Source organism: Sinocyclocheilus grahami, unplaced genomic scaffold (genome assembly GCF_001515645.1).
Source record: "Sinocyclocheilus grahami isolate Dianchi unplaced genomic scaffold, SAMN03320097.WGS_v1.1 scaffold544.1, whole genome shotgun sequence".
Lineage (NCBI taxonomy): Eukaryota > Metazoa > Chordata > Actinopteri > Cypriniformes > Cyprinidae > Sinocyclocheilus > Sinocyclocheilus grahami.
This window is the reverse complement of record NW_015505723.1, coordinates 19,713-39,736: the sequence shown is the minus strand read 5'-3', so window position 1 is coordinate 39,736 and position 20,024 is coordinate 19,713. Positions and strand designations below refer to the sequence as shown.

The 20,024-nt window shown below is 38.4% G+C and overlaps 3 protein-coding genes across 5 annotated transcripts; 2 read left to right on the top strand and 1 right to left on the bottom strand.

The window, feature by feature from the left end:
• Positions 1-702: 702 nt before the first annotated feature.
• On the bottom strand, positions 703-4,997 carry LOC107555737 (amidophosphoribosyltransferase-like). Its single transcript, XM_016238614.1, has 10 exons — positions 4,988-4,997; positions 4,111-4,313; positions 3,896-4,008; positions 3,618-3,763; positions 3,431-3,503; positions 3,121-3,272; positions 1,734-1,861; positions 1,420-1,641; positions 1,203-1,323; positions 703-1,050 (listed from the first exon to the last, which is right to left on the bottom strand). The coding sequence occupies exons 1-10, from the start codon at positions 4,995-4,997 to the stop codon at positions 887-889; spliced, it is 1,332 nt and encodes a 443-aa protein (XP_016094100.1). The 3' UTR covers positions 703-886.
• Positions 4,998-5,059: 62 nt separating this feature from the next.
• LOC107555745 (uncharacterized) lies at positions 5,060-8,593 on the top strand. The gene is made up of 5 exons (XM_016238625.1): positions 5,060-5,559; positions 6,433-6,822; positions 6,913-6,981; positions 7,079-7,813; positions 8,380-8,593. The coding sequence occupies exons 1-5, from the start codon at positions 5,181-5,183 to the stop codon at positions 8,520-8,522; spliced, it is 1,716 nt and encodes a 571-aa protein (XP_016094111.1). The 5' UTR covers positions 5,060-5,180; the 3' UTR covers positions 8,523-8,593.
• A 175-nt stretch (positions 8,594-8,768) lies between these two features.
• LOC107555752 (multifunctional protein ADE2-like) lies at positions 8,769-16,126 on the top strand. Of its 3 annotated transcripts, none has more exons than XM_016238636.1 (10): positions 8,769-8,881; positions 9,252-9,288; positions 9,930-10,127; positions 11,341-11,519; positions 11,645-11,824; positions 11,953-12,066; positions 12,294-12,377; positions 13,275-13,455; positions 13,626-13,784; positions 15,790-16,126. In XM_016238636.1, the coding sequence occupies exons 2-10, from the start codon at positions 9,273-9,275 to the stop codon at positions 15,954-15,956; spliced, it is 1,278 nt and encodes a 425-aa protein (XP_016094122.1). In that variant the 5' UTR covers positions 8,769-8,881; positions 9,252-9,272; the 3' UTR covers positions 15,957-16,126. The 3 variants fall into 3 exon arrangements, with proteins under 3 accessions (XP_016094122.1, XP_016094123.1, XP_016094121.1); XM_016238637.1 differs by lacking the exon at positions 8,769-8,881 and adding an exon at positions 9,009-9,115; XM_016238635.1 differs by lacking the exon at positions 8,769-8,881 and having other exon boundaries at positions 9,010-9,288.
• Positions 16,127-20,024: the final 3,898 nt, after the last annotated feature.

The window sequence follows — 20,024 nt, the reverse complement described above, 5'->3', positions numbered from 1 at the left end:
TAAGACAGAAAAAAAAACATTTATTTCACCTATTACTATGTCATGATTTTAATATTTACTACCGTTAAATTTTTTTGTGGTCAGTAAGATTTTGTTTTTGAAAACTTAACTTTTAACATTTTATTTTTAAATAAAATGTATTTCTGTGATGGCAAAGCTGAATTTTCAGCAGCCATTACTCCAGTCTTCAGTGTCACATGATTCTTCAGAAATCATTCTAATATGCTGATTTGCTGCTCATGAAATACTGTATTTATTATTGTTACCAATGTTGAGAATGGTTGTGCTGCTTAATATTTTAAAGGAAACCAGGATATGTTTTTTTTAATCAAGATTCTTTGATAAACAGAGTTTATAAGTACAGTAGTTGTTTGAAATAGAATTCACTGCTGGCAAGATGCGTTTTCAATAAAAAAAATTGTCTAGTGTTTTTTTTTTTTAAAGGGGACTAGAGAAAACGGAGCAAAAGGCCTGCTGTGTTCCCTTTTGCTAAAAAGGAGTGGTGCCACGATAAATCGATTCGTGGATTAATTCTTGGATTTTCTGAATGCATCACGATTCTCTTTTGAATCGATTCTGAGCTTAGTTTTTAACAGCAGATGGCACTGCGTGCTTTAGAAACCGCCGTCCTCCGATTGCTTCCAGTTCCTTACACACACACACCACTTAAACTTAAAATTATCATTCATTAAGTTCTGGAATGTTTTATTTTGTGTTTAAACAGTATATAGCCTGCCTTACGACATTTACAACTGCAACAAATGTTAAAGCAGCAGCACAGTTTTAATTCCAGTTTTAGTCATTTTAACAAATGATTTCAAAAGAAACAAACAAAAAAAAAAACTATTCTATACAGAAATGAATATACATTTATGTGGGCCGAAATTCACCACTCCAGCTCCACTGGGTATTTTCCTGTGAGGCAGGCTGTACAATGACCAAATCTACTAGACTTAGTGCTGATCCTCTCATCTTTCCCATGTGACTCTATCCCACCTTGAACAGCAGATACCAGGCCTTCAACTGACAGATAACGGACACTTGTAGCACCTGTTCAAAGCGAAGGAAAAACAAACAATGAAACCACATAATTATAAATGACATTTTTCTGTTTTCAGATGGGAAGTATTTTTATACTTTTCATAATTTGTGTATTCATTACAAAACCTTAGCGATTAAGCAAATCTCTGCTCCTGACTTACCAATGTAACCCGCTATATCCTCAAACTCTGGTTTATTAGCAATTAGCTCCTCTTTGGTAGGAATGTTAATGCCCATGTAGCATGGGAACCGGATTGGAGGTGATGCAACTCGAATGTGGACCTGTGATGTGTCATGTGACATCACAAAGACACTGCTGCTTAAAACAGATCAAAGCAGTAAACATACAGTACTGATTCAAATATATATTTTTTTTACCTCTGTTGCACCTGCTTCCTTCAGCAGTTTAATAATAGGGGAGATGGTGTTGCCCCGCACAATGGAATCATCGATAAGCACCACTCGTTTGCCAGCAAAGTTATCAGTCAACGCCCCAAACTTCTTGGCAACTCCAAGCTGACGTAGGCGAGTGTTTGGTTGAATGAACGTTCTGCCCACGTAGCGGTTCTTACACAGCACCTCTACATATGGAAGGCCAGACTGAAAAAGAGACGGAATGTAGAATTTTGTAAGGGCACAACATGAACCAATAAGGCATTAAGACTGATGTGTACAGCATCATTATTACTCACTTGTTGTGCGTATCCTAATGCTGCAGGTGTGGCTGATTCTGGAACAGTGCTCACTACATCAGCATCAGTGGGAGCCTCAATGGCCAATTGCCGTCCACAGCGCTGCCTCACTGTATATACCATCTGACCTGTAAGACAGAAAAAAAAACATTTATTTCACCTATTACTATGTCATGATTTTAATATTTACTACCGTTAAATTTTTTTGTGGTCAGTAAGATTTTGTTTTTGAAAACTTAACTTTTAACATTTTATTTTTAAATAAAATGTATTTCTGTGATGGCAAAGCTGAATTTTCAGCAGCCATTACTCCAGTCTTCAGTGTCACATGATTCTTCAGAAATCATTCTAATATGCTGATTTGCTGCTCATGAAATACTGTATTTATTATTGTTACCAATGTTGAGAATGGTTGTGCTGCTTAATATTTTAATGGAAACCAGGATATGTTTTTTTTAATCAAGATTCTTTGATAAACAGAGTTTATAAGTACAGTAGTTGTTTGAAATAGAATTCACTGCTGGCAAGATGCGTTTTCAATAAAAAAAATTGTCTAGTGTTTTTTTTTTTAAAGGGGACTAGAGAAAACGGAGCAAAAGGCCTGCTGTGTTCCCTTTTGCTAAAAAGGAGTGGTGCCACGATAAATCGATTCGTGGATTAATTCTTGGATTTTCTGAATGCATCACGATTCTCTTTTGAATCGATTCTGAGCTTAGTTTTTAACAGCAGATGGCACTGCGTGCTTTAGAAACCGCCGTCCTCCGATTGCTTCCAGTTCCTTACACACACACACCACTTAAACTTAAAATTATCATTCATTAAGTTCGAAAAGGTTAAAGCGAATTACCAGAGTGTTCTCAGTGGCCTGTGTTTACATTAATCTCATGTCATAAAAGCAGAGGTGCAAGTACATTTAACCACTTAAATTACTCAGTTGAACACACAACTGCTCTTATTCGTAAGCGTTTAAGTGTGCAGTTTAAAACTAGGCAAGAGCACCATCAGTTGATAAAAACTAAGCTCAGAATCGATTCCAAAGAGAATCATGATGCATTCAGAAAATTGCAGAATCGATCCACGAGTATAGAAACGTCAACACCCATAGTGCACAGTGTTAGATCTAAATATCTGTGAGCTGGGATACAAAAATGTGGAAGCATCAAACGACGGACATTTACTGAAAAATAAGCCAGGAGATCTGAGTGCAGGAAATATGGAGAAAGTGTACAGCTGGTTCATTTATATATACCATCGACATCTGTAACAATACAAGGTGGTTGAAAGTCTTAATGACCCCAATCATTTGGTTTAACCCAAACATTACGGTTATATCGCAATCTTTCCTTTCACTCAAACATAAGAATGATTTTAAACATTATGAACTTGCCTTCAAATATGGAGTCTGGCCTGGCAAAGTAAACATACTCAAATATGCAGAAGGCAGGAGGGTCTCCTTCTGGGCGTGGGACAACAATTAGGCTCTTCACTCCGTTTTTAGAGATCTGGACGATCTCTCCAGGCTGTACTTCACGATAATACCTGACAACAGAAAAATAAAACATATACCATAAACAAACTAATAAAATAAGCAACAGCTACTGTGTGCAGGCTTAGGGATGGAAACTCCTTTAAAGAAGTATATGTAGATAGCCAAAAAGAGTAATCAAAGCATTTCTGTTGGAATGATGTGAACATACTTTGCACCAATGGACTGGAAGCTGCAAGACTCAGAAGAGACCACCCAGCCTTCGGTGTCTGCTTCTCCAGCACCTACAGAATAAAAAATAAAAAAAACGAGTTTAGCACCGTCCTAGAACTAAGGTACAGCACAGACAGGCCACATGCTCCCCCTGCAGCTCTTCCCCTCACTGCTGAATCACACACCTGAGCTGTGTAGTTTGGAGATGGGTACTAGACGTCCAATAGATAGAGGCCTGTTTCCATAGGGGTCTCTCACAGCATAGATTACATCTTTATACATAACTAGCAATGAGTATGATGTAGGTGTCTCTGTCATCAGATTCTTTATGCTAAGCAAAACAAACAATAAAAATACATAAAAATTAAGACTGCAGAAGCGGACTTCATTTTGCAATCATTAATACTGACAGGGTTTAACAAGTGGTGACCCAATCAGATGGGGAAGGACATGCAAAACATACCGAGCCACCCAATCAGGAGTATCTAGCTCCTCCATGGGTGGAGTCAAAGCAAGGAGCTGGGTAATAAGCTCACTGTCTGAGCTGGTGGAGAGGCCAACGCCATGGCGCATAACCTACAAAACACAAATACTTTATATCAAATTAAAAAAAAAACTCCTCTCTTCTCCTGAAACTCTATGTCGAGTCTCATGTAATCCCTATGAATCAAATCCCACCTTTTTGCGCAGTGCGGAGGCATTGACCAGTTCTCCATTGTGTGCCACTGCAATCTTGCCATGCAGCGTGTCTACCACAAAAGGCTGGCAGTTCTGCAGCTCTGAAATGCCTGTGGTGGAGTAACGCGTGTGTCCGATGCCTAGGTTGCCATTGCGCAGCAGATTATCACTGTTTGAATGTTGTTGTTCCAGACGAGACGTCGCTGAAACATAACCCGTTTTTTAAATAGAAATTTCTCGCGTCACTGTCGTGGCTCAAACCTCGATACCTTTTATCGCGTGTCGCGGCGTCGCGTGTAGTTAGGACACGATTTTAAACAGATTTACTATTAATTTCTTGATGTGCTACATTTTTTGAATAAAGGAATGTACCTTTAATAATAAAAAAGTGCACATATTGAGACGCACTGATGGTTTTTGTTGAAGTGATAATCCACTAGAAAACATGTCTTTGAGACTAGAGTCTGAATAGAACACGTGTCCCTCTCATTCTTCCCCTTTGCTATTTTACACCAACAAAATCACGCCAAAACTGTTTTTATGAGTGATTGACTGCACAGAGTGTGACTAAAGCGGATCAAACTGGTTTATGTGAAGCGGTTAGATTAGAGCAAGCATGTGTGAGAGAGTGAGAGAGCGAGCGAGAGAGAGAGCGAGCGAGCGAGTGTGTGAGTATGAGCGAGTATGAGAGAAAAGGAGACACAGAAAGCACGAGGAAAAGCATAGACAGTTCATCACAAAGATGTGACCAAATAACCACAAAATACATTCAAAATAGACATGTTAGCACAGCCAAACACCTCTGAGCCTTTTCCACGTGTCTTATTGAGTAAGATCGACGCAGCAAGTGCAGCTCATTCGCCAAGCCACTTCTCACATTTCTCCATGACCCTCCCCCTCTCACGCAGCTTAAGCCAGTCATGTGGCTGTTCTCTGTTACGTGGCTGTTCCTAACTGGCTCAGTCGTCTGGTTGCCTTGGATACTGAGCTTAAAGTCAACAGGGAGGGGGAGGAGAGAGGATAAAGGCAGAGACACCAAACAGAAGCCATTTCTAGGCAAGCTTAGAAACATGGAGCCTGAAACAGACCAACAAAGGCATGCTGGGGAGGACAAGAGGCAGAGGGACACAGTTGGACACTGGAGAGGGGAGGAAGTGAAAGCTCTGCTTTCCGTGTGGAGGGAGAGACAAGCCTGGGAAGAGGAAGAAAGCAGGGCCAAGTATGAGGCCATCTCAAGCCGTCTGAGAGAGCTTGGGGTGTGTAGGGACTGGCTTGACTGTAAGGCCCAGAGTAGGAGCATGGCTCTTCCAGACTGGAGGCCTACGCAGACCGCATACAAACACTCTTCTGCAGATAGCAGGCCGCCGACCCAAAGGCCTTACGTGGCAGATGAAGAGCCGACGGCTGCTAGAAGAGAGGAGCCTGCTTCACTGCCAGCTCTTCAGGAAGGTAACAATCACAAGATTAACAAAGATACAACATTTTTGGATGAAACATTCGTGTTACAATTGGATATTTGCTCTCTTTTGATATTTTATATGTAGCTTGCATAATTAAACAAGTACAATAATATAAAGAAATAATATACAATTAAATAATTTTTAAAAAGTAACTTTCACTCTACAACAGCAGTGGCGAACTCCGGTCCTGAAGAGCCGCAGCCCTGCAGAGTACAGCTCCAACCCTAATTAAAACTCACCTGCCTGTAGCGTTCTTGTAACCCTTCAGACCTTGATTAGCTTGTTCAAGTGTGTTTGATTAGGGTTGAAGCAAAACTCTGCAGGGCTGCGGCTCTCCAGGACCGACGTTCGCCACCCCTGCTCTACAACAACAACAATGGTTTTCAACCAGGGGGCAGGGCCCACTAGGAGGCCTCCAAATGACTTAAATGCCAAAACTATAAAATAAAAAAAATCCGGATAATTCTTATGTTAATTCCCCTGTCAACAACATATTTCAAAACAGGACTTACATTGTCTTGAAAAACTTATATCTTACTCCATGGGCATTTTTTAATGAATAAATTTTTTCTAGCCATGTCAAACACAAACAATTTAGTGGGTCGAAATTGTGAGTAAAAAATATTTTTTAAAACATTCTTATCCTTAAATTCCCTTTCAGAAAAAAAAATTCACAAACAACTGGAAAAGTCACGGGGCTGAATTTTGTTGTGGTCTATGGAGGGCCTTGTAATCAAAAAGTCTAAAAACCTGGTGGATTTTAAAAACCCACATGGTGGATGTATAAATCCAGCCCCTATTGTTTATATTAAATACTAATGTTGCCAAACCTGTTTTTAAACAAGAACCAATTTACTTCTAGGACTGGAAGGAGGAAGGCACTGGTCTGACAAGGAGGTTCGGGCTCTCCTAACCATTTGGGCCGACAAGGAGGTTCACAAACAGCTCCAACGCTCCCACAGAAACAAGGCCATCTTCCAGGAGATGGCACGTCGGCTGGAACGGCAACATGGCGTGGTGCGAGACTGGAGACAGTGCCGAACCAAATACAAGAACATGAAATATGACTACAAAGTCAGCAAGAGTCAAGGCCGGCCGATAAGGTTCTTTGCTGAGCTTGATGCTATAATGCAGGGCAAAGACATTGAGGGTGGATTTGAAGACGACGAGTCATCTAGGAACGTACCAGACAGGGACCAGTTGGCCATGAGGCGTGAACCTGTCGAAGAACAGGTTATTAAGATCGATGACGGTAAGATTTGTGTTATTAATTACAACAAAATGGTGATGGTTCAAGTTCGCCATTAAGTTCACCTCCTGCATCTTCATGCCTTTCTTTAAGATGAAAGTCTGGCAGAGATGCAAACAATAATGAATGCCGCCACTCATCCACTGATTGCAAGAGAGACAGGTGAGTTCTGATATAAACAGAAATGTTTAATGTTGTTTCAACATCTTCAGCTTCAAAAAAAAAAAAAAAAAACTCTAAAAACTGGTTTCTGCTTCAGCGACAACAGCAGCAGCTACAAACGAGATGAACATAATTACAGTGCATGACTCGGGCAGAAACTGGAGTGAGGAAGAGGTGGCCGCACTGCTTCAGATCTGGGCCGAAGAAGGGATTCAGCGACAGCTACAGGGCTCAACCAGAAACAAAGACATATTCGTGCAGATTTCGCGCAGGCTTCTTCAGCAGGGAGTGGAAAGGGACTGGAAACAGTGTCGCACCAAGTACAAAAACCTGAAGTACCTCTATCGTTCTCTGCAGAGAGGAAAAGCCGATATCGGAGATCCTCGCCGTGTCATGAGATTTTACGAACAGCTGGATGCCCTTTTGTCCAAGCCTCCTAGAAGTCGACTGAGCTATGCCAAGTTTTCTGACACAAATAATTTACTGAGAAACTCTAGGATGTTTACTCCATCATTTGAGGAGCACTCCATGTGTGGACTTCCACAGGAGGACAATGACATTGTTGCGGTTAGATATGACCAGCCACCCATAGATGAGGCCACTTTGAGATCTCCTGCCATTTCTGCAAGGGTCTTTCAGAACCAAGTCGAGACCGAAGGCATTTTAACAAGACCAGAGGAAGTGTCAAATGTTGAATATGGGATGCCTGAAATGAATGCCACGATTGTGAGGTCAACTGGCAGCCCTCAGATAGAATATGAACAGTATGTCTCCTCTGACTCCATCACAGCTGTTATATACGACGACAGTCATAGGTACAGAAGGATCCCAGGTAATAAAAATTAATTACACCAGTGGTTTTGCATCAGATTTTACATTAGATATCATGTGGTGGCCCAAAGCATGACCAAATTTTTTGTCATAAAAGTAAACTAAAAAAAAAAAAAAAAAAAAGTTAATATATTTTTAAGACAATAATACACTGCATCAATACACTGATTAAATTATTGAATCCATATTTATTGTAGTCTAAGTTACATTTTATTTTAACTGGCAATGTTTTGTTCATGGTTTTTGAAAATGAGGGAATGTTTGAGGATGATGCAACCACAGTCCATGTTGCATTTTCTGACAGACAAATTTGTAAAATGATACAAAGCCTCTGACGTCAGCATCACAAGATATGGGAAGCATTTTTCTCCCTTAAACAAGAAGACCTATTTCTTTTGTTATACTAATTACACAATGTTGCATTTTATTATTTGCACTTAGTATTGTTTCTTCCTCTGCTGGTAGCGACACTATTTTTTGCTCATGGCCCACCGGTTGAGAACCACTTATCCTTTTAAATGAAATGTTTTGTGTTTGTCTCAATGTGTGCATACATTTCCAATGTAGATAGCAGTGACCCATCATGCACAAGTGGAGAGCATGCAGCGGCTACCAAAGGAAGAAAGAGGAAAGCTGCAGATGAAGGTTTTTCATTATTACTCAAATTTGTAATGAGCAGAGTGAGACTCAGGTGTGAGTTAATCTTGTGACTTCAGTTTGACTAATAGAATCAAGACAGGAACAAGAACACATTCATAGGATACATGGACCGCATTTCAAAACAGATGAAAATGATTTAATTTTTATACAATACAACAGTGGCAAACAATCCTGAATCTGAATGTCAAAAGAAAGGGAATCAGGATGGAACTAAGAGCCATTACACTAGAGTAAAAGAAAATATATTGATTACTGAAAATATATTAGGCTAATTATAAAATACAGTCTTCAAATGAACAAAAACTCCAGCTCTGAAGTCCAAGTTACAGGAGAAGAAAAAATAGTAAAGTTTTTTGGGGAAAAAATAGCAAGTTCTGTCCAATCAATAACTTAAACCGTACAAAGTCTGGTAGGTAAAACGATCAATGTCTTGCGCAACGCGCCCTAACTTCAGTGTAGTTTGCAAAGGTTTAGAATGATTGTTTGCTTCTAAATAATAGCAATAGATAAGTCTTTTGTCTTTTAAAGTATGCAGATTGAGATTTTCCCCACGTGGTGAAGATGGCATTACTCTGATTGGCGTTTATGAATCGGCAGAGTGTCGTAACTGGTCGTAACGCGTTGCTCTTGGGAAAAGAAATGAGTCGAGTCTCACTCTGGTCTCACTCCTCCGCGACGCACTTTATATCAGCCTTTCTCTGAAGTCCAAATATACTTCTTGAAACGTTTGCCTGAAACCCAGCGACACAGAATAATCAAGTTTCTAATCATATTTGCAGGAAAAACGAAGCTCAACAACGATGTCGAACACAACAGGTACGTTTGGTTTTATTTGTCTGCTTGATTATTTCTCTCTTCACCATGTTTTACCACAGTGCAATTATGCAGTGAATAAAATACACCCATACGGCGGGAAAAAATACTTCAGCTCTTTTTTTCAAACAGAATTAGTAACATTACTAGAGGTAATATATAAGTATTTTCAGCCAAGCTAAATCAGAATATGGGTCAATGTCAATTCTGTAAAAAGTAAAGTAGACATCTTTTCAAATCTAGTTTAAATCACGTGACAAGTTTTTCCCTAGGCTTGGTCCATTTGTGCTCAACACAATATGTCTTTTCATAATAAGATAAGGTATGTGACATTTAAAAATTAATTAGTCTAACTGAATTAATAAAAAAAATTTAAATTTCTGAAAAAAATTCTTCCATGTGTCGGTTATGCCACACTGCTTTTGATTCGGTGTACTTCCCCCGCCCCCCAAATATTAGTATTACATATAATTATATTAATATAATATTAAATAGATTGACCAACTACGTATTGCAAAAATGTATCATTTTAAAGTCATAGACCCATATGTGCTTGTTCACTATAATTTGCAGTGATTTACATCTCAAAGTCACATACATTGACATCAATGAATGTTTATTGTTGCCTTGGCTTATATTTGTAGAACTGAAACTAGGTCAAAAACTGAACGAGGGTAAGACCAAGCAGATCTTTGAGCTTGTGGATGAGCCGGGTCATGTTCTGGTCCAGTCTAAAGATCAGATCACAGCGGGCAATGCGGTTCGGAAGGATCAGATGGAGGGCAAAGCAGCTATTGCCAACAAGACCACCAGCTGTGTGTTCAAACTTTTACAGGATGCTGGTGAGATTTCCTTTCTGTTGATTTATTTTTATTTAATCTTTGGGCAAGCTGGTTAATTTATTTGCACAAATAATATTCATTCAAAATGATGTCATTTGTGGTTTACCACATAAAATGCTGTAAACAGGCAAGCAAGTAGTGTTGGTCCACAATCACATGATGTTTATTGAATAAAAATTCAGCAATGTTATAGTGCTCAAACAAAGGTTTTTTTTATTAAATCTAGTTGGAGACATTCATGAGGTAGGCCCAAATTCAGTGTTGCAAGAGATCCCTAGAGGGCATTTAATTTTAAAGTAGTTGCCACAACCGCTGCAATTTTAGTGAATTAAAGTTGGTGTGTACACCATGTGCAGCTCCTGGTGAAGGTTTTACTCTGGGGAAATGACTGCCTTGTGACAGCCATGCTTCCTTTAATTAAACTGAATATTACACGCATGCTTGCTGTTTTCAGGCTATTAAGACTGCTGTCCCAGTTTCACTGCGTGAAAGCATTTTGTGTCTTTTGTCTGTCATACCTATACTCTGCACAGTCAGTGTCAGTATATCACTGTAATAATAATAATTCCTTACATTTATATATAGTGCTTTTCTGGGCACTCAAAGCGCTTTACATAGAAGGGGGAATCTCCTCATCCACCACCAGTGTGCAGCCATATTGCGCCAGAACGCCCACCACAAACCAGCTTATTGGTGGAGAGGAGACCGAGTGATTAAGCCAATCAGCAGATATGGGGATGGTTAGGAGGCCATGATGGCCAATGGGCAAATTTGGCCAGGATGCCGGGGTTACACCCCTACTCTTTTTCGAAGGAGATCCTGGGATTTTTAATGACCGCAGAGAGTCGGGACCTCGGTTTAACATCTCATCCGAAAGATGGTGCTTTTTGTCAGTATAGTGTCCCCGTCACTACACTGGGGTGTTAGGACCCACACAGACCACAGGCTGAGCACCCCCTGCTGGCCTCACTAACACCTCTTCCAGCAGCAACCTAGTTTTCCCAGGAGGTCTCCCATCCAGGTACTGACCAGGCTCAACCCTGCTTAGCTTCAGTGGGCAACCAGTCTTGGGCTGCAGGGTGATATGGCTGCTGTACTGCTGCTGTGATATACTCTGCTGGAAAATGCCATTAATATACTAGACAAATAATTTAGCCATTTCTAATAGGATGCACACAATAATGCGAATCATGACTCTACCACTTTCTTTCAGGGTTTAAGACGGCATTTGTCAGGCAGCATTCTGAGACTGCTTTTGTGGCATCTCGATGTGAAATGATACCCATTGAGTGGGTCTGCAGACGGATAGCCACAGGCTCTTTCCTCAAACGCAACCCTGGGGTCAAAGAGGGCTACCGCTTCTCTCCTCTAAAAATGGAGATGTTCTTTAAGGTGAGGTTTTGTTATTTAGAAATAAAGTTGTGGAGAAGGTTTTGTCATCCATAATATTTCAAAGTAATGTCATGCCATTTCCCATATTGATGCCCTCAGTTTCTCTTTCATTGTTCTTTGTTCAGGATGATGCCAATAATGACCCTCAGTGGTCAGAGGAGCAGCTTTTGGCAGCTGGTTTTGAGCTGGCTGGTTTGACTATTGGCCGCTGTGAGGTAGACATCATGAGCAAAAGCACAGTGGCCATTTTTGAAGTCCTGGAGAAGGCTTGGGCCACACAGGACTGCACGTTGGTGGATATGAAAGTAAGAAACCTAAGTGTATTGGGCTAACACTTTTGAAGGTAGTTTCTGTTAGTGTAACTGGTGGTAGTGACATTTGCTACTATTGACCCCTACAGTAAATGTTTAATGGCCATAAACTTTAATTTTAGATTGAATTTGGTGTGAATGTGACCACTAAAGAGATTGTGTTGGCTGATGTGATTGACAACGACTCGTGGAGGCTCTGGCCTGCTGGGGATCGCAGCCAGCAGAAAGACAAACAGGTAAATAACCAAACACTTATACATGTCAGGCATGAAAAGGATTTACACAATTTTTTTACTGGAGTAAAACTAGCAGTTAACAGAGTTTGGTATTAATTCTGAGGAAGCAGATATCCTTCTGTTATGATCATGATCTTTCCAGTAACATGCTGATAACAGAGAATTAGCCAAGCTCTAGTGTGATCTATAGGAGTATGACTTTGTTTAACATGGTGTTCTTTGTGAAGGTGTACCGTGACCTGAAAGAAGTCACTCCTGAGGCCATGCAGATGGTGAAGAGAAACTTTGAGTGGGTTGCAGAGCGAGTCAAGGTACAATGTTTTACAAAATACATTTTTTTTGTTGTGTTTGTTCCATTACATTTCTACACTTCTTGCAATTTCGGGATATATATTCATATTAAAACTGCACAAAGTCAGCATTAAAATTCACCTTTTCTCATTTTTAAATGCATGTTGTTGATCTTATTTTGAGCTATTCATGTGTACATACATATACAAACATGCACAAATGAACAGTTAAATATATCATTTTTTGTTTTCTTCATTTAGTCTGACAAGACAAGACAAAAAACATGAAAACCCATTATAAACGAGGCATTTGTTGCATCCAGTGGGGACATAATTACGGATTATAATGACTTATACTGTCTTTTTACGTGTTGCGTTGCATCGTGCCGTGTAAACAAAACCATGTCTGCATTTGTGATCAGAAATGACAAACAAGCACTAACGTTACTCTACACTGCTCAAAATTCGCGTTTGAATCATCAGTGGCAAATCCTTTAAATGAAAACCTACTTACAGACTGTAAGTCAGAACAGCCGGCGGCCTTGTAACACTCCAAAGAGAAAGGAAAAATTGAAATCGCATCATATGACCCCTTTAATATAGAACTCTGTGACCTTGTGCTATCAGGCTTTCACCCCATTAACCTCTGAACACCTTGATGACCCCACCATCCCTCTTCCTCTAGTAAAGTCTTTCACAACATCTAAGTGCATTTTTCCCAGTTTGAATGAATCTCACCAGCTTTCCTGACTAAAACTTTTCACTTTAGATAGGGTTCCTAATAGATTAAAGAGATGATTGTTGTTGTTTTGCTATGGTCAGTGACACCACAATGCTTCATATCACAAAAATGCTGTTTTTGTGGAGGATCCTAACTGAAACATTGGTGATTGAGAATCTGTTTGTGTGTGTATATAGCTGCTTCTGGAGTCACAGGCAAAAGGAAGGGTTGTAGTTCTAATGGGCTCTACTTCAGATGTGGCTCACTGTGAGAAGATCCGTAAGGCTTGTGGCTCTTATGGCATTCCCTGCCACCTTAGAGTCACCTCTGCCCATAAAGGCCCTGATGAGACACTCCGCATCAAAGCTGAATATGAGGGTATGATCAAACACAACTAACACTAAGAACAGAATGTCCTTTCTGCAGATAAAAAAATAAAAACTACTGTTAATTTTAATGTTTTAAACTTCAATATTTTAATCCAGAACACTGTGTAGAGTAGGTTTATTGCATAATTAAATCTATACATTTTTTTTTTTTCTTCTCAGGTGATGGTGTACCCACCATCTTTGTTGCAGTGGCAGGCAGAAGTAATGGCTTGGGTCCTGTGATGTCAGGAAACACTGCGTATCCGGTTATTAACTGTCCCCCTATTACCCCCGACTGGGGTGCTCAGGACATTTGGTCATCTCTTCGCATGCCTAGTGGTACAGATCAATTTAAATGTCATTAAATCTCTTTAAACATATGATTATCTGTTTGTAATTAGACTACAATGGAGTCAGTCAAAAATACAGTAAAAACAGTAATATTGTGAAATATTACAATTTAAAATAACTGTTCTATTTTAATAGAAAATATAAAAATTAATATTATAATTGAAAACAGTCGGTTAATTTTGTGAAAACTGTGATACATTTTTTCATAATATTTTGATGAATAGAAAGTCTGTTTATTTGAAATGGAAATCTTTGCAATATTGTGAATGTCTTTACTGACTCTTCTGAGAATCCTGAGAGCCTTTTTTTTTCAGTTAACTTTTTTTGAAGAGAATTTTAACAAAGTTAAGCCAAATACAGTTTGAGTTTTAGCAAAAATAAGTAGTAAAAAACCTGGGCCTGTATTCTCTCCGAGAGCTCCTAATTTAGCTTAAAAATGTCTAACTAGGAGTCTTAGCTTAAAAGTGATTCAGGACCAATCTGAGAGCAACTCTGAGCGAGGAAAAGACAAACTTTTATCTTAGTGAGGATGCGGGGCTGACCCCGTTGCTAACTATGACACAGTGAAGACTGTGATTGGTTGGTTGTCCAAGAAGGAAATAAAATAGCGCTTTTAAGAGTAGGGTCTATTCTAAGCCTTCACTTTGAAATTACAGTATTCTTTTTTTTTTTTTTTTTACCATGCTCTCATACTTAACGTATTTGATAGGAAATGAACAGTGACACAATAAGGTTCTGAAAGTGCTTTAATTGTTTGTGTTATCACTTTGCTTATAGAAGGTTGTGATGGACCCAAATCATGACTGCTGCATAGTTGCAATTTTCCAGTTGCCAAATATGTTAATGTAGTGATTACTTCCATTTCTGGCACTATGGCATTTCTGCGCTGTGTCGGAGATGTTAGCGTGCCTCTAATAAGATCGTTCACAATCGTGATCCCTGCACGATCTAATGTGTAGCGTCTTACTAACTCACTGTCATGCATTGTGCAATACATTTCTTCTCCCTCTTAATGTTTCGTCCATCTTCTCCACTACTAAAGAAACTCTTAAGCTTCCTAAAAGTCCTCGTCTGTACTCCTAACAATTTTGGACCTTAAGACTTCTTTTAAGTGTTAAAATGCTTTCTGAATTTTTTCTTTACTAGAATCTTTCCTTTAGTACAATGCTGTTAATGTCATACTTAACGTATTTGATAGGAAATGAACAGTGACACAATAAGGTTCTGAAAGTGCTTTAATTGTTTGTGTTATCACTTTGCTTATAGAAGGTTGTGATGGACCCAAATCATGACTGCTGCATAGTTGCAATTTTCCAGTTGCCAAATATGTTAATGTAGTGATTACTTCCATTTCTGGCACTATGGCATTTCTGCGCTGTGTCGGAGATGTTAGCGTGCCTCTAATAAGATCGTTCACAATCATGATCCCTGCACGATCTAATGTGTAGCGTCTTACTAACTCACTGTCATGCATTGTGCAATACATTTCTTCTCCCTCTTAATGTTTCGTCCATCTTCTCCACTACTAAAGAAACTCTTAAGCTTCCTAAAAGTCCTCGTCTGTACTCCTAACAATTTTGGACCTTAAGACTTCTTTTAAGTGTTAAGATGCTTTCTGAATTTTTTCTTTACTAGAATCTTTCCTTTAGTTTTAAGAGGAAACGCCCACATTTCTAAGAATTTTCTTAGAATTTTGTTACTAGGAGCAACTCTTCGCACTAAGATTTTTCATGAATTCGGGCCCTGGTATAACTTAGCCATACATTTTTCTCGCCATGAAAATAGCCACAGAACCTCGCATGGCATTAAACACAAACAAACAAACTGACCCTTGTGAGCAATTTAATGGGTTTTTCTATTTTTATTTGTATTATAATAATAATAATATTATTATTATTATTGTTGTTGTTGGTAAATTTTACTGACCCCAAACATTTGAACGATACTGTACGGTGCAGTAAAACGAAACATTCTGTCATTCTTACTCTTTTAGGTCTGGGTTGCTCCACGGTTCTTTCTCCAGAAGCTGCTGCTCAGTTCGCAGCTCAGATCCTTGGTCTAAATGACCATTTGGTTTGGGCCAGACTTCGAGCATCCATGCTGAACACCTGGGTCTCCCTGAAGCAGGCTGACAAGAAGCTGCAAGAGTGCAGCCTGTAATAAACCAGCCTTTTCATTCCCTTCAACCACTTTATACATTTCTGCTTACATTTTTGTGTACCCACCTGTCATTGCCTTTGAACAAACTTATGTGAAATGCCGACTTAGAGCTTATTTGCAATAATACCATTTCAGTTGTACATTACATCAATAAACATTCCTCAGTTACATTTGTCTTGGTGGTGGTTGTACTCAGCATAAATGAAAACATAATAAAATTAAATGTCTTAAATCATATGTGACCCTGGACCAAAAAAACAGTCATAAGTAGCACCCATAGGCTATATTTGTAGCAAAAAATCATTAGGATATTACATTTACATTTAGCAGACGCTTTTATCCAAAGCGACTTACAAATGAGGACAATAAAAGAGCAACAATATATAAGTGCAAATGACAAGTCTCGGTTAGCCTAACGCAGTACACGTAGCAAGGTATATATGTATATATATATTACACGCGCGCACACACAAAGAAAAACAAGTAGATAGAACAGAAAAAAATAGCTAGTGTTTGAAAAAAAAAAGAAATATAGTTTAATTAAAATAGAATAGAAAGTGCTAGAGTAATAAATAATGAATGTTCCATGCTATTTTGTCAATTTCCTACAGTAAATATATCAAAACTTAATACATTTACATTTAGCAGACGCTTTTATCCAAAGCGACTTACAAATGAGGACAATAAAAGAGCAACAATATATAAGTGCAAATGACAAGTCTCGGTTAGCCTAACGCAGTACACGTAGCAAGGTATATATGTATATTACACGCGCGCACACACAAAGAAAAACAAGTAGATAGAACAGAAAAAAATAGCTAGTGTTTGAAAAAAAAAAGAAATATAGTTTAATTAAAATAGAATAGAAAGTGCTAGAGTAATAAATAATGAATGTTCCATGCTATTTTGTCAATTTCCTACAGTAAATATATCAAAACTTAATTTTTGATTAGTAATATCCATTGTTAAGAACTTCATTTGGACAACTTTAAAGGCGATTTTCTCAATATTTCGATTTTTTGCACCCTGAGATTCCAGTTGTTCAAATAGTTGTATCTCGGCCAAATATCGTCCTACCCTAACACACCACACATCAATGGAAAGCTTATTAAGGTTTCAAACGATATATAAATCTCAATTTTAAAAAATTGTGGTCCAGGATCACATGTGACAATGTATAATACACTTATGTAATTATGTACACAGTCATATATATATATATATATATATATACACATGTATAAAACACATTATGTATCCTATATCCAAGATTCACAGGAAGTGTGCGTGTTATATGAAACCGTGCGAACCCTCGTGGAAAAAATCCTCTGTACAATGCGTCTCCTCCACAGAGTATGATTGACGGATAACTGCGGCGGGAAAGACGGAACAGCTCAAAGACTTTGTTTGAACAGCTCCATGAAACGTACGTGTGTCCTCTGCTTGCAAGGTAAAGCTACACTAAACGCTTAGTGAGCAGCGCCATCTGATGCCGAGTTCACACTGCACGAGACGTCGCATCACTGTTGGCTTCACACTGTGACAGATGGGAAGGTGCTATACCAACCCATAGCTGGGTTCTTTTTAACCCAACATTTTTTAGTGAGTACAAGTAGAGGAATGAGTACCCCCTTCTGGCCGGACTAAAACAAGCTCCAGCAGCAAGCTAGTTTTTCACAAAGGGTCTCCCACCAGTGTACCGACCAGGCTCTGGCCTGCCTTGCTTTAGTGAAGAACCAGAATCTGTCTACTGCATGCAACAGCTGTATTTTTGTTCTGAGCCTTAATGAAGCTGCTAGAATAGAGGGTGCCGCCTTGAAATGATAAGATTCTATCTGATATTTTTCTCAAAATTGAGTTATTCACATATTCTTAATCTGTGACAACTTTACATTATGTGAAGTTGTGCACATTTTAGGACTTTTTATTTAGCAAACAAAAAGGTTCTATCTACAAAGTCGAACTCTAACTTCTATAAGGTTCTATATGTGAGCCAATCAATACTTTGAATGCACACAAGCGCACCAATCAGGAGCAACTTTCTTTGTCATGTCGATGTCGCCAGACTGCTCCGTGAAAGCAGGAAAGATTAAACGTGAAATATTTTATTTGTAAAACAATTTTAGAACACACACATATATATATATATATATATATATATAGTCAGTGAAAAATTTTTCAATGTTTATTAAGGGTGTAGGGTCGCTAGCGACCTGAGGTAGGCTACGTAATATTGTTGTGCAGAAAAAATATACTCACACTAATTAAACGTCTGATGACTCAGTATGTGCAATTCACCTTTTTTCCTCAAAGTGTCACTGCTTGATACACAATGATGACGTGCTTTCATTTGTAATTATCGCAGGCATAAAACAAATAATATCATCTGCAAAAATTGTACTGGCTTGAACGCCTTTACTGCAGAGCAATTACTGTATGCAGTGAAATATAAGTGTCACTGTCATTTGATGGTGGATGTCGTGAATAGCGATCAAAATGTTTTGAAGAACGAGTTTTGATCGAATATGTTTGAGATCGCGATATGAGCCAGATGCCGAATGTACTGGGGAAATGGAAATAACCCCTTACAAGTTTTAAAAAAATGCTTTATTTTATTTTTTTGTAATTGTTATTAAAATATCAGGAGAGTTTTACACTTGCAGCAGATAGAGATCTTAGATAGCCTTGGTCCGGGTCGCTAAAAACCTGAATATGTATACGATTGGCGAAACATTCATGCATTTAAGTGAAGCATTGTTTGTTTTCTTGCAGTTTAAAGTCTGAAAATGTCTTACATTTTACAATATTAAGCCTTAAAGCCAAATAGTCAGCAAATCTAATTGATGGGGTCTTAATTACAACAATAATAGTTAGCAGGTTATCTCAGACGTACTGATCTCTAGAGAGAAAGCAATTTTACCTGTCCCTCTTTCTGTGGAATAAAGTCCTGCTCAGAGGTATTACAGTAGCTACTGTTGTGAAATTTTACTCAAAAATATTATGTATGGTAATAATTACAATCAATATGGTGATTGTTTTAATGATTATTTCAATATTAGAAGTCTTACAGTAATATAGGCTGTGAGTCTTAGGTGCCCCCTACTGGGCAAGTATGGTGCTTTCCATTGGGCAGTGCCAACCCAGCAAGCAATTTTGCGTTTAAAAGACGTCCATAGCCTAGACGTCTAGGCTAAAACGAGGCTAAATTTGGGCTGTCAGTGAAAATCTAATAGACCTAACCATAGCCCAAGAATAGACTAGTCATCAAATAGACGGCTATTAAACGACTACATATATATACGTCTAATAGACAACAAAATGGCAATCCATCCATACAGCTTTTATTAAGAAAAATAAAATTTTTGACAACTTAAGACAATACAAAATGATAAAAATACAAAATAATTAATGACAAAATAAAATGTTATAAATACAATACACTTAAATATAAATATTATGATAAAAAAATCTGGAGTTTTTAACAACTTAAGATAATAAAAATATAAAAATGAAATAAAATATTTTAAATAACTTCAGATATTTAAAAGAAGAAAAAATCTAATACAAATCAAGAGCATGTTATCACACTTAACATTAAAACATTACGGATAAATGACAACATAAAAAAAAAAGATGAACCCTTTTGGTTTACTTTTAACAAATAAAACAACCAACAGTGAACTTAAAGGAAATTATTAATTATTGGTTTTATTTCTTGTTTAAAATGCCTCCCAACTGCATTCCTCAAGTCCAACTCTGTTGCTGCCGGGGAAGTTGGTCATCACAGCATCTGCCAAATAAGAACCAAGAAAAGCTTGACATCATTTTTTACTTTAATTGCACTAATTGTGACAGAGAGTCATTCTCATTAGCTTGGATGCCAACTAAAAACAAAAATGAGATATATTGTGTATCACCATTCAGTGTGTTAAAAAAGAGAGAAGCTCTCTGGTAAATGTTGTGTTTTTATACACGTACCTCTGATGACCGAGAACAGTGCAGTCTTTTCAAATGCCTCTTTCTGCAGCGGACCACCCCCCTTCATGTTGAATTTGGACATGAGGGAAT

Bases quoted from the DNA above. Each gene is read 5' to 3' on its own strand.
- LOC107555737 (XM_016238614.1), bottom strand. The intron at 1,324-1,419 runs GTAAAAAAAATA...GACACATCACAG, and splicing joins AGGAAGCAGGTGCAACAGAG to GTCCACATTCGAGTTGCATC. The intron at 1,051-1,202 runs GTAAGTCAGGAG...CGCTTTGAACAG, and splicing joins GGATATAGCGGGTTACATTG to GTGCTACAAGTGTCCGTTAT.
- LOC107555745 (XM_016238625.1), top strand. From the start codon at position 5,181: ATGGAGCCTGAAACAGACCAACAAAGGCATGCTGGGGAGGACAAGAGG. The intron at 6,982-7,078 runs GTGAGTTCTGAT...TTTCTGCTTCAG, and splicing joins ACTGATTGCAAGAGAGACAG to CGACAACAGCAGCAGCTACA. The intron at 7,814-8,379 runs GTAATAAAAATT...TTTCCAATGTAG, and splicing joins TAGGTACAGAAGGATCCCAG to ATAGCAGTGACCCATCATGC.
- LOC107555752 (XM_016238636.1), top strand. The intron at 11,520-11,644 runs GTGAGGTTTTGT...TTCTTTGTTCAG, and splicing joins AAATGGAGATGTTCTTTAAG to GATGATGCCAATAATGACCC. The intron at 13,785-15,789 runs GTACAGATCAAT...TTACTCTTTTAG, and splicing joins ATCTCTTCGCATGCCTAGTG to GTCTGGGTTGCTCCACGGTT.